At 42.4% G+C, this 13513-nt stretch overlaps 1 protein-coding gene across 3 annotated transcripts in view; it reads left to right on the plus strand.

Annotated features, from left to right (window-relative positions):
• MTFR1 (mitochondrial fission regulator 1) overlaps positions 1-13513 on the plus strand; it is a 90398-nt gene that overhangs the window by 18794 nt on the left and 58091 nt on the right. For all 3 annotated transcript variants that reach the window (XM_023222334.2, XM_023222336.1, XM_023222335.3), the window contains exon 2: positions 8268-8413. In XM_023222334.2, coding sequence (XP_023078102.1) covers positions 8348-8413 — 66 coding nt within the window. In that variant the 5' untranslated portion in view covers positions 8268-8347. The remainder of the gene's footprint in view (positions 1-8267; positions 8414-13513) is intronic.

Consider the following 13513-nt stretch of genomic DNA (forward strand, 5'->3'; position numbering starts at 1 on the left):
TGGCTTCAAAGCGTCCTTTGGAACCAGCAGAGACAGACTGGAGGCTCATGGAGCCAAAGTGGAGATTACCTTCAGGTGGACGTCTCCGTCCTGAAGGGGTCTCCCGAGCTACTTGGTGGCTCCAAATGGACCTCGGACCAGCACAGGATTTCTGGCCGAGGGAGGTAAAGAGGAGACAAGGGCACTTACCCCAGAGAGGCCATGAGAGTGAGGGAAGCGGGTCTCAGGTCCTGGTCCGTCTGCGGTGTGGAAGCAGGAGGAGGTTCCTCAATCCTTAGAGGCCTGAGGAGGGGTCTCCTCCCGGGTCTTCGGCACCAACTGATTTGTTTTTTCTAAGACCAGCCCAGCGGGCGCAAAAGAACCAGCGGGTAGGCAAGTGTAACAGCAAAACTGCACGTTTATTCTTGGTCACCTAAGGTGTGGGGGAGAAGTCTGTCAGCCTCTGGCAAAGGAGGCCGGCAGAGTCCCCCGGTGGGGCTCTCGGACAGACTTCCCACAGTCCCGACATCCCGACAGGAGTGGGGCTGCAAGAAGGCCGCATGGCTCAATGGCGGAGAGCGGCTTTTCTAGGAGTGGGAGGGCAATAGGTGGGGCATGGGCGTGTCAGGGGCGTTCCACAGGTGCGACCAGGTAAATCTTGGTCTCTTCGGATTGACGTCACCTGGCGCATGCCCAGTTGGTCTGCACCTTCCCGGGCGCCGGCTGCATTTTGGCACGTGCGGGAAGAGTTGGTGGTGAAGAAGAACCCAGAAGTGCACCATCTTGCCTCCGTATGTCCAAACATACAGTACTGAAAGTGTACTGTTAGGTAAACTGTGGACTTTAGATGATGATGTGTCACTATATGTTCATCTGTTGGAATGAATGCACCACTCTTGTGTTTGATGTTGATAGTGGGAAGACTGCCCAATTAAGAAATCTGTACTTTCTACTCAGTTTTGCTGTACATTTAAACTGCTCTAAAAAATAAACTCTGTTTTAGTCTGTAACCCCAGCACTTTGGGAGGCTGAGGGGGTGTATCACTTAAGGCCAGGAGTTCCTAACCAGCCTGGCCAACATGGTGAAACCTTGTCTCTACTAAAAATACAAAAATTAGCCGGGAGTCGTGGTGCATGCTTGTAATCCCAGCTACTCAGGAGGCATGAGAATCGCTTGAACCTCGGAGGGGGGTTGCAGTGAGCCAAGATCCTGGCACTGCACTTCAGGCTGGGTGACAGAGTGAGACCCTGTCTCAAAAATAAATACATAAATACATAAACTCTGTTTTAAAAAATGAGCGAAAGGCCAGGCGTGGTGGCTCACACTTGTAATCCCAGCACTTTGGGAAGCCGAGGCGGGAGGGTCACTTGAGGTCAGGAGTTCAAGACCAGCCTGGATAACATGGCAAAACCCATGTTTACTAAAAATACCAAAATTAACCAGGCATGGTGGCATGTGCCTGCAGTCCCAACTACTTGGGAGGCTGAGGTGGGAGAATCGCTTGAACTCGAGAGGCGGAGAATGCGGTGAGCTGAGATCACACCATTGCACTCCAGCCTGGGCAACAGAGCAAGAGTCCGTCTCAAAAAAAGAAAAAAAAAGCAAAAGACTTAAACAGATACTTCACAAAAGAAGATATCAAAATACCCCCCAAAATGTGAAGAAAACACTAGAATTGCTAAAATTTAAAAAGTACTAACAATACGAATTATTACTGACAAAGATGTAGAGTACCTAGAGTTCTCTCAATTACTCGTGGGAGTGTAATTGGTCCAATAACCTTGGGAAATGTTAGGCTCGCCCTTCCTTTCTTTCTCTCTCTCTCTCTCTTCCTTCCTTCCTTCTTCTTTCTTTTCTTTCTTTCTTTCTCTTCCTTCCTTCCTTCCTTCCTTCTTTCTTTTTCTCTCTCTCTCCCTCTCTCTCTCTCTTCTTTCCTCCCTCCCTTCCCTCTTTCCCTCCTTCCCTGCTTCCCTCCTTCCTTCCTTCTTTCTTCCCTCCTTCCCTCCCTTCTTTTTTTTTTTTTTTAGATGGAGCCTCACTCTGTCACCCAGGCTGGAGTGCAGTGGCACGACCTCGGCTCGCTGCAGCAAACTCTGCCTCCTGGGTTCAAACGATTCTCCTGGAGTAGCTGGGATTGCAGGCATGCACCACCACACCTGGCTAATTTTTGTATTTTTAGTAGAGACAGGGTTTCGCCACGTTGGCCAGGCTGGTCTTGAACTCCTGACCTCAAGTAATCCTCCCACCTCAACTTTCCAAAGCGTCAGGATTACAGGCTTGAGCCATTGCACCTGGCCACGTTAGGCAGTTTCTATTAAAACTATATCTATCTTTTGTTTGTTTGTTTGTTTGTTTTTTGAGACGGAGTCTTCCCTCTGTCGTCCAGGCTGGAGTACAGTGGCACAACCTCAGCCCATTGCAACTTTCGCCTCCCGCATTCAAGCTATTCTCCTGCCTCAGCCTCCCAAGTAGCTGGGATTACAGGCACACACTACCATGCCCAGCTATTTTTTGTATTTTTAGTAGAGACAGGGTTTTGCCATGTTGGCCAGGCTGGTCTCAAACTCCTAACCTTAGGTGATCTGCCTGCCTCGGCCTCCAAAAGTGCTGGGATTACAAGTGTGAGCCACTGCACCCTGCCAAAGAACTATTTGACATTTTAGTTTTTCATGCTTTTTAAAAAATTTATTTATTTGTTTCCTTTGAGATGGAGTCTCGCTCTGTCGCCAGGCCGGAGTACGGTGGCGTGATCTCGGCTCACTGCAACCTCTGCCTTCCGGGTTCAAGCCATTCTTCTGCCTCAGCCTCCCAAGTAGCTGGGACTATAGACATGTGCCACCACGCCCAGCTAATTTTTGTATTTTTAGTAGAGACGGAGTTTCACTATGTTGGCAGGATGGTCTCTGTCTCTTGACCTCATAATCTGCCTGCCTCGGCCTACCAAAGTGCTGGGATTACAGGTATGAGCCACCACGCCTGGGCTTTAATGATAGGTTTTCAAACCGCACATAAAACTACCCTTTCTCCTTGCCTGCTTTTTGCCAGTCATTTCCAGCTTTGACCTCATTTTTGGTTCTTTGTTCTTTTTATTCACCATTGGCTCTCAGAGGATTCATTTATAAAACTAATAATAGATCCTGGTAACATTAAAATATATCTGCCTGATCAAAGATATAATCACAGACCTTTTATAGTAATCAATAAATATATATTCCTGCCTGTGCTTAGCACTCTACTACATAGTTTCATCTAGATATACTTCTGTCATCTTAGACTCACCTTCATTGAAGAGCTTTACTCTCCAGCATTTCCTTATCTGATAGCCATAATTTCTGTCATCTCCAATCGAAACCTTGGAGTAATTTGATTTTCCTCTTCTTCCTTATTGCGCTAGCCAACCACTTTACATTTGTTGTTGTTGTTTTAAAATGAGATGGGATCTCGCTTTGTTGACCAGGCTGAACTTTACCTCCTAAGTCCAAGGGACCCTCCTCCCTCAGCTTCCTGAGTAGCTGGGACTTTAGGCATGCAATGTCACACCCAGCTTTAGCCAGGTACTTTACCAAGTTTGGTTAATTCTTACTTTTATTGGCATCCTGAATCCATCTATTCTTTTCCATTCCTGTTAGTATTAACCTACTTTTTTAGTATTTTTACTGAAATGACTTATGTATTATCTCTCTTAATTCCTACAACTCTGTGAGTACTGTTCCTATCTGGAGATAACTTGTTAATACTTACCATTTAGTAGGTGGCACAACAAGGGTACAGACTCAAGTCCAAAGCCGTCATACTTCAATATTTTATGTCATTAGCTTGAGAATATAAACATGTTGAAAGTTGAATGTAATCACAATATGAAAAAATTAAAATAGAAAACACCTGGCTGGGCACAGTGCCTCAGGCCTGTAATCCCAGCACTTTGGGAGGCCAAGGTGGGTAGATCACCTGAGGTCAGGAGTTCGAGACCAGCCTGGCCAATATGGGGAAACCCTGTCTTTACCGAAAATATAATAATTAGCTGGGTGTGGTGGTGCATGCCTATAATCCCAGCTACTCAGGAGGCTGAGGCATGAGAATCACTTGAACCTGGGATGCAGAGGTTGCAATGAGCTGAGATCATGCCCCTGCAGTCCAGCCTGGGCGATGGAGTGAGACTCTGTCTCAAAAAACAGAAACAAAAACAAAACACTCAAAATTTCGAATAGGTTTTTCAAACTACTCCTCTTTTGTTTAGTTGCATGGTTATAGTGGATAAAAGCACAGACTTATGGAAACATCTAGTTTGAGTCCTAACTTTGCCACTTCTAAACGTGTGACCCTTACTCAAGTTACACTAGCTATGCTTTAGTTTGCCCCTCTACAAATAGAAGATAATTTAATATCTACCTTAATAAGGTGGTTTGTGATAATTGAGACTTTATATGTAATGACTTAATAAGCGTACAAATGTTCCTGATAATCCCGGGTACATAACAAAAGTTCTGTGAAGTTAGCTCATTATTAATATAATTTAGTGGTGTTTGGACATTTTAGCTAAGGGCTCTCGTTTGGAATACCAATAAATAAAGGAGACTAAAAGCATTATTTCACTAATTCAAATATATATCAAAAATTGTTTTACACTCCCTAGCACCATAATCCCTCCCATTCACTCTGTGCCCCACTTCCCATACTCAGATATACATACTGTATGTCTGATAGAATTATACTTATAAAGGTAAGTGAAAAACATATTAGAAAGTTAGAACTTTCCGGCCGGGTGCGGTGGCTCACACCTTAATCCCAGCACTCTGGGAGGCTGAGGTGGTGGATCGCCTGAGGTGAGGTCAGGAGATTAAGACCAGCCTGACCAACATGGTGAAACCCTGTCTCTACTAAAATACAAAATTACCCAGGCATGGTGGTGCATGCCTGTACTCCCAGCCACTTGGGAGGCTGACACAGGAGAATTACTTGAATCTGGGAGGCGAAGGTTGCAGTGAGCCAAGATCGCACCATTGTACTCCAGCCTGGGCGATAAGAGCGAAACTCAGTCTCAAAAAAAAAAAAAAAAAAAAAGGAAAGGAAAGTTAGAACTTTCCATCATGTTAAAATTTTCTATAGAGCAAAATATGTATGCTTTTTTTTTTTTTTTTTTTTTTTTTTTTTTACAGCTTTTCAAAGGATTAAAAAATAATAATTTAAACTTTGGTGAATTCAGCAAACTTTCTTCTTTTTTTTCTCTTTTTTTTGAGATGGAGTTATGCTCTTGTTGCCCAGGCTGGAGTTCAGTGGCACCATCTCAGCTCACTGCAACCTCTGCATTCTGGGTTCAAGCGATTTTCCTGCCTCAGCCTCCTAAGTAGCTGGGATTACAGGTGTATGCCACCACGCCTGGCTAATTTTTGTATTTTTAGTAGAGATGGGGTTTCACCATGTTGGCCAGGCTGGTCTTGAACTCCTAACCTCAGGCGATCTTCCTGCCTTGGCCTCCAAAGTGTTGGAATCACAGGCGTGAGCCACCACACCCGGCTGAATTCAGCAAACTTTCTAAAATAACTGTTCTACCATATTGAGTCAAACTCTTATACCTAGGTTCTAGGTTTGTCTAATAGGATTTCTGTGTCTTTTTCCCTTTTTCTCAATATAAGCTTTTAGCTCAGATTCTCATATGAACTCACATCCTGTTATACTCCATCCTGTCTTCCCCCACTGCTGTTCATTTTTACCCATGATGCACATCTTCCTTCTTTCATCAGCACCCAGCTCTTTTCAGTTTATTTTCACCCAGCACTTTGCACACTTGTGGCATCTTTACTTTTCTTCCTATTCTCTGTGTTATCTATAAAGTTATTCTCAAAATGTAGATGACAAACTGTTTCTGGTCATGATGAGATAAAGGGCTTACATCACTATGTAAGTCAACTATAGCATACAGCATACTGTTTTGTTTAGCTGATTTTTTAAGCAAGATTTTCTTTTTTTTTTTTTTTGAGATGGAGTCTTGCTCTGTCACCCAGGCTAGAGTGTAGTGGCATGATCTCAGCTCACTGCAACCTCCACCTCCTGCCTGCCTCAGCCTTCTGAGTAGCTGGGAGTACACGCGTGCTCCACCACACCCAGCTAATTTTTTTTTTGTACTTTTAATAGAGATGGAATTTTACTGTGTTGGCCAGGCTGGTCTCAAACTCCTGACCTCAAGTGATCCGCCCGCCTCAGCCTCCCAAAATGCTGGGATTACAGGCATGAGCCACCGCGCCCAGCCTTTAAGGAAGATTTTCTTTTTTTTCTTTTTTTTTTTTTTTTTGAGACGGAGTCTTGCTCTGTCGCCCGGGCTGGAGTGCGGTGGCCGGATCTCAGCTCACTGCAAGCTCCGCCTCCGGGGTTTATGCCATTCTCCTGCCTCAGCCTCCCAAGTAGCTGGGACTACAGGCGCCAGCCACCTCGCCCAGCTAGTTTTTTGTATTTTTAGTAGAGACAGGGTTTCACCGTGTTAGCCAGGATGGTCTTGATCTCCTGACCTCATGATCCGCCCGTCTCGGCCTCCCAAAGTGCTGGGATTACAGGGTTGAGCCACTGCGCCCGGCCTTCTTTTTTTTCTTTCTCTTTTTCCTTTTTTTTTTTTTAAGATGGAGTCTCACCCTGTTGCCCAGGTTGGAGTGCAGTGGTGCCATTTGCAACCTCTGCCTCGTGGGTTCAAGCGATTCTCCTGCCCCAGCCTCCCAAGTAACTGGGATTACAGGTTCCTGCCAACACACCCAACTAATTTTTGTGTTTTTAATAGAGTTGGGGTTTCGTTATGTTGGCCAGGATGGTTTCAAACTCCTGACCTCAGGCAATCTGCCTCCCTTGGCATCCCAAAGTGCTGGGATTATAGATGTGAACCACCACACCCGGCCTTAAGCAAGATTTTTTTTTTTTTCTTTTTTTTTTTTTTTTTTTTTTTTTTTTTTGAGACGGAGTCTTACTCTGCAGCCCAGGCTGGAGTGCAGTGGCCGGATCTCAGCTCACTGCAAGCTCCGCCTCCCGGGTTTAGGCCATTCTCCTGTCTCAGCCTCCCCAGTAGCTGGGACTACAGGCGCCCGCCTCGTCGCCCGGCTAGTTTTTTGTATTTTTTAGTAGAGACGGGGTTTCACCATATGAGCCAGGATGGTCTCGATCTCCTGACCTCGTGATCCACCCATCTCGGCCTCCCAAAGTGCTGGGATTACAGACTTGAGCCACCGCGCCCGGCCGAGCAAGATTTTTTTAATGAGAGAGCAGTGTATTGATTCGTATTCTGATGCAAACTCCCTTATCTTGTTAGAGACCAACACTTCCAGTAAAGTCATCTATACCATACAAGTTAGCATTGTAATTCTGTCAGATATACAGTATATTGATGGAGAGTAGGGCAGATAATGAATGGCAGGGGTTATGGTGCTAGTGAATATTAAAAGACTTTATTTATTGGTTTTGGTCTTTCAGCATCTGAATTTCTGTTTTGTATTTCTGGAATTCTTTCCTTTATGATTTTTGGTGGGAAACTTAACCTGCTTGTTACTATAGCCAGGTGCTTGCTTTGTCAGCCTTCCTTTTACTATGACACGTGAGCTGTGGACTTGGTCTAGCAAATACACCAGTACAGACAGCATCTTTGGAGCTGGGGACATGGAAAGGGAGGAGCTGCATGGACCCTGTCTGTGGTGATAGTAACAAATGCAGTGGTGTTTTCCCAGGGCCAAGTCTGCTACAGTTTTGAACGTCCTTGGTTGTGTAGCCTATAAATTGGGTTCTCTGAAGATTGTTATCCCCCAGATATCTTTTCATAAATGTATTTTTTACTTGAATTAGCCAAACTAGGTTTTTATTGCTTCTAGCTAAGAACACTGACTGAAAAAAATACTAACAAAAGAAAACAAAACACCTTGTACTGTTACAGTTACTTTAAGCAAGCTAATCACAAGGAAATCTTTTTTTCTCTTACATTACACATGAAGTTTTTTTTTTTTTTTGAGATGGAGTCTTGTTCTGTCACCCAGGCTGGAGTACAATGGTACAATGGCGCGATCTTGGCTCACTGCAACCTCCACCTCCTGGGTTCAAGCGATTCTCCTGCTTCAGCCTCCCGAGTAGCTGGGATTACAGGCATGCGCCGCCACGCCCGGCTAATTTTGTATTTTTAGTAGAGATAGGGTTTCTCCATGTTGGTCAGGCTGCACATGAAGTTTTAAAAATGTTTTAGACTTGCACTGTGAGACATGTAGACAGTACAAATTCTAAATAATAATGATTTCATTTTAGTATTTGCATTTTAAATTTTCAGTGTGTTTTATGGACCATGTGCTGCTATGTATGCCTGAAGAAGTACTTGAAATGCAAATCTGGGGAGACTTTGCCATATAAATGCTTGGCTGGATTAAGCGCCTAATTAGGATGGTTTTTCATCAAGTTGGAGTAAGCATGCAATCGGTGAGTGCTCAAAATTCATTTTTTAAATCCCGACATTTAGATATTTTAAGAATTTTTTCTGAGAAAATGAAATAAATCTATATATGACCAACATCTTGAATTCAATATGTTTATGTACTGTTTAATTTGCTTTCTATTTAAATCATAGAAGTGAATCTTTTCTCAGTATCCAAAGTAAGGAAGTAACTTTCTGGGTTACATTGAAAACTTACCAGTATTCATGTGACCATTAAGAGCAATATATTTGTTATTAGTGAGGAAAAGGCTTAAATAAGCAGAAAAATCATTGCATAAAATATGCTTGGCTAACACTTGACAGCGCTCTTAATGTTGTAGAATTATTAACATTGAATACTGTTATAATGTGTTTAAACAACACAGTTGTTTAAAAGGTAAGTCATGTCTCTTAAAAATAACTATTGATAAGAAGGAAAAAGTTACTATAATGATTGTTCTATGCTAGAGATGTTAGTTTTCATCTTGACATTTTTTAATAAGTATTTTCTACTAATATATAAAGTTTGTTTAGACCTATAAATTATAAGAGCAAGTATTATGCCAAGCACATTTTGTAGAATATTTTGTTTTACATTTTCAAATTCGTTTTTTTCATGGCTATGACATAGAGTTAAATTTTATTTATTGAAGATATAGGCAGGTTACATAATTTGAATACGGGTATACTTTTTTTTTGACAAGGAGTCTTGCTGTATTGCCCAGGCTGGAGTACAGTGGAGCAATCTCAGCTCACTGCAACCTCTGCCTCCCAGATTCAAACGATTCTCCTGCCTCAGCTCCCTGAGTAGCTGGGATTATAGGCTCACACCACCACAGCCAGCAAATTTTTATATTTTTAGTAGAGACGGGGTTATACCATTTTGGCCAGGCTGGTCTTGAATTCTTGACTGCCCACCCTGGCCTCCCAGAGTGCTGGGATTATAGGCGTGAACCACTGTGCCTGGCAGAATATGGGTATACTTTTTAGTGCACTTTTACTTTTTTGTTTTTGTGCCTGAACTTTGAATCTCCCCAACTTCCAAGATTACATCTGTTTTCTTCAGAGATTAAATAGTAGAAACCAAATAAAATTATCTTTGTTTGTAGCTACATGATTTTGAGATTATTAACTTGAGGATAAGCAATAGGAAAATGACTTGTAAATTTATTGGTATTTTCATCTATTTCAGATATACGTTCCTATGTTTTAAATTTCACTTAGTGGCCAGATTCAGTGCTTCTTTGGGAGACGGAGGCAGGAGGATGGCTGGAGCCTAGGAATTCGAGACCATCCTGGGCAATATAGTGAGACCCTGTCTCTACAAAAAATTTAAAAAATTTAGCTGGGCATGGTGGCACATACCTCTAGTCCCAGCTATTCGGGAGGCTGAGGTAGGAGGATTGCTTGAGCCTGAGAGGCAGAGGTTGCAGTGAGCTGAGATTGTGCCACTGTACTCCAGCCTGAGCAATAGAGCAAGACCCTATCTTTAAAAAAAACAAACAAGAAACTTCACTTAGCTCAGTTTTATCATCGTGTGGATTGACATTTCAGTAATGACAGCAAAAGTTTCTTTTTCTCTTGCTTGCACAAGGAAGGGAAGTTTTTGTTATTTATGATTTCCAAAAACTAAAGCTTTATAATTTCTATTTACTGTAATTTTAATAAGACGTATAGTTTAATGTTAAGATTGTGGGTCCTGGATTTAAACACACTTGAATCTGAAATTTGTATCTGTCAGTTATTGCCTTCCTCTGCAAAGTAGCTATAAGAATTGCTACTGCTGAGTTACCTGTGGATTAAATGACAGTGTATGTAAAGCGTCAAGCACAGTGGCTTGTACAGTGTAGGTACATTCAATAATAGTTTCTTACATTTTTGCTGTTACCAGCCTCCCACCCCAAGACAGGTCAATATGAGTAGTGCTAAATGAGGCCAAAGGACAGAATTCTGTTTCAGGCACAGATAACACGCTTTATTTAGCTTGTTCACTTTAAGCTGGAAAATGGGTGCCTTTCATCAAAGAATGGACCAGCCAAAGGAGGATTAACTTGCTCAAAATACTGTAATTACAACTGAGAGTCCTTCCTACTAATAGCAGATTAGCAAGATCTATTTTTAACTTATTGAAGCTAGCATATAATCATCAACTTTAATCAGTTAGCTGAAAATTCATATAAAAACAAATTTTCTTCTAATGTAAAGCAATGTGATCTTTTGGGGTTAACTAATTTCCAATATTTTTTAGCTTGTTGCCTAAGAATAAAAATACAAAGGAATCTTTCAAGATTTTATATTTGGGCACCAGAAAATAAAAGAAGCTTTCTTAGCTCTACCTTTCAGTGATTAACATGTGTTTTCCCATTGATCTGATATGTACAGGCATATCTTGGAGATACTATGAGTTTCATTTCAGATCACCACAATAAAGTGATAGTGAAATACAATGAATCACTTTTTTTCTTTCTTTCAGACAGTCTCACTCTATCGCCCAGGCTGGAGAACAGTGGCGCAGTCTTGGCTCATTGTAACGTTTGCCTTCTGGGTTCAAGTAATTCTCCTGCCTCAGCCTCCCAAGTAGCTGAGATTACAGGTGTGCGCCATCACACCAGGCTAATTTTAAAATATTTTTAGTAGAGATGGAGTTTCACCATGTTGGCACTTGATGCTTCTTCATCTTGCACTTTTATGTTATGGAGATGACTTTTTTCCTTATGCCTCATTAACCAACTTCTGCTAGCTTCAACTTTTCTTTTGTAGCTTCCTTGCTTCTCTCAGCCTTCACAGAATTGAAGAGAATTAGAACCTTGCTCTGGATTAGGCTTTGGCTTAAGGGAATATTGTGACTGGTTTGATGTTTATTTTTTCTATATCAGAAATAAGGCCTTCTTGCTTTCTTATTCATGTGTTCACTATAGCAGCACTTTAAATTTCCTTTAAGAACTTTCCCTTTGCATTCACAGCTTGGCTAACTATTTCGTCCAGAGACCTAGTTTTCAGCCTGTCTGTACTTTCAACTTGCCTTCTTCACTAGGCTTAATACTTTCTAACTTTTGATTTAAAGTGAGAGACATGCAATGCTTCTTTTTACTTGAACACTTGGAGATCATCGTAGGGTTAAACTGGCCTAATTCCAGTGTTATTTTGTCTCAGAATAGGGAGGTCTGAGATTACGGAATAGCTGGTGGGTGGAACAGTCAAAACACATGTAACATTTATCGATTAAGTTTGCCATCTTACGTGTACTCAGTTCATGGCACCCCAAAACAATTAAAGTAGTAACAAATAACATCAAAGATTACTGATCATAGATCACCATAATAGATATAATAAGAATGCATACGTCAGGGCCTGGCATATAAGGGGACTGGGGGGCAAGAGGAGGGGGAGCATTAGGACAATGCATGCGTTGTCCTAATGCATGTGGGGCTTAAAACCTGGATGACAGGTTGATGGGTGCAGCAAACCACCATGGCACATGTATACCTATTTAACAAACCTGAACATTCTGCACATGTATCCCAGAACTTAAAGTATTAAAAAAAAAAAAAAGGGGGGGGGGGCCAGGCGCCGTTGGCCACGCCTGTAATCCCAGCACTTTGAGAGGCTGAGGCAGGCGGATCTCAAGGTCAGGGGTTTGAGACCAGCCTGGCCAATATAGTGAAACCTCGTCTCTACTAAAAATACAAAAATTAGCCAGGCGTGGTGGTGGGTGCCTGTAGTCTCAGCTACTTAGGAGGCTGAGGCAGCAGAATTGCTTGAACCCAGGGGGCAGAGGTTGCAGTGAGCTGATATGGTGCCACTGTACTCCAGCCTGGGCAACAGAGCAAGACTCCTGTCTCAAAAAAAATAAATAAAATAAAATAGTAATGCATAAATTTGAAATATTGTGTGAATCTGCAAAACATGACACAGACATGAAGTAAGCACATACTGTTGGAGAAATGGTGCCAGTAGACTTGGCTTGACACAAGGTTGCCACAAACCTTAAATTTGTTAAAAGAACAATATCTCTGAATTGCAGGAAAGTGAAATGCATGCCCAGCTAATTTTGTATCTTTGGTAGGGATGGGGTTTCACCATGTTGGCTAGGCTGGTCTCGAATGCCTGACCTCAGGTGATCCGTGCACCTTGGCCTCCCAAAGTTCTGGGATTACAGGCGTGAGCCACTGCGTCAGTCCTTTTAAATGAATTTGATACTGTGCTTGAAAGCATTCCAAGAGTGAAAACTGCCTTCATCCTTTATTTTATCTTTTTTTTTTTTTTTAAAGAAAAAAAGGCTGACATAGTGATTCATGCCTGTAATCCCAGCACTTTGGGAGGCTATGGTGGGAGGATCACTGGAGTCCAGGAGTTTGAGGCCAACCTGGGCAATACAGTGAGATGCCATCTCTACAAAAATTATCCAGGCATGGTGGTGTGTGCCTGTAGTGCCAGCTACTTGGTAGGCTGAGGTGGGAGGATCACTTGACCCTGGGAGGCAGAGGTTGCAGTCAACTGAGATCATGCCATTGCACTCCAGCGTAGGCTACAAGTGAGACCCTGCTTCCAAAAAATAAAAAATGAAGAAATTACAAGCTTTTAGATCAGATTTTGTTTCGTTTCATTTTTCCTGTTAGAACAGCCAGTGGTGATTGGCTTATTGTCTTTGACTCTGCACACTAATATTACTGTAATAGCCATCCCTGCTTGGCTTACTGTGCCAGTGCTTACTGTGGCCAGTGCTTTTATATAAATTGCCTGTATTCAATACAACAGTGCACATTACAGATGAGAAGCCTGAGGTTCAGAGTGTTTAACTGCCTTGACCAAAGTTACCTAAGTAGTAGAACTATAATATGAACCCAATTCTGATTCCACAATCCTTTCTCTTTTCAGTGTACTTTGCTACCCTTAGAAGGGAAAGATGACTATTAATGTTTATTTAAAACATATATGGCCTGGTGCAGTGACTCACACCTGTAATTCCAGCACTTTGGGAGGCTAAGGCGGGCGGATCACCTAAGGTTAGGAGTTTGAGACCAGCCTGGCCAACATAGTGAAACCTTGTCTTTACTAAAAATACAAAAATTAATTGGGCATGGTAGCGCATGCCCATAGTCCCA

This window comes from Piliocolobus tephrosceles, chromosome 7, assembly GCF_002776525.5.
Source record: "Piliocolobus tephrosceles isolate RC106 chromosome 7, ASM277652v3, whole genome shotgun sequence".
Taxonomy (NCBI): domain Eukaryota; kingdom Metazoa; phylum Chordata; class Mammalia; order Primates; family Cercopithecidae; genus Piliocolobus; species Piliocolobus tephrosceles.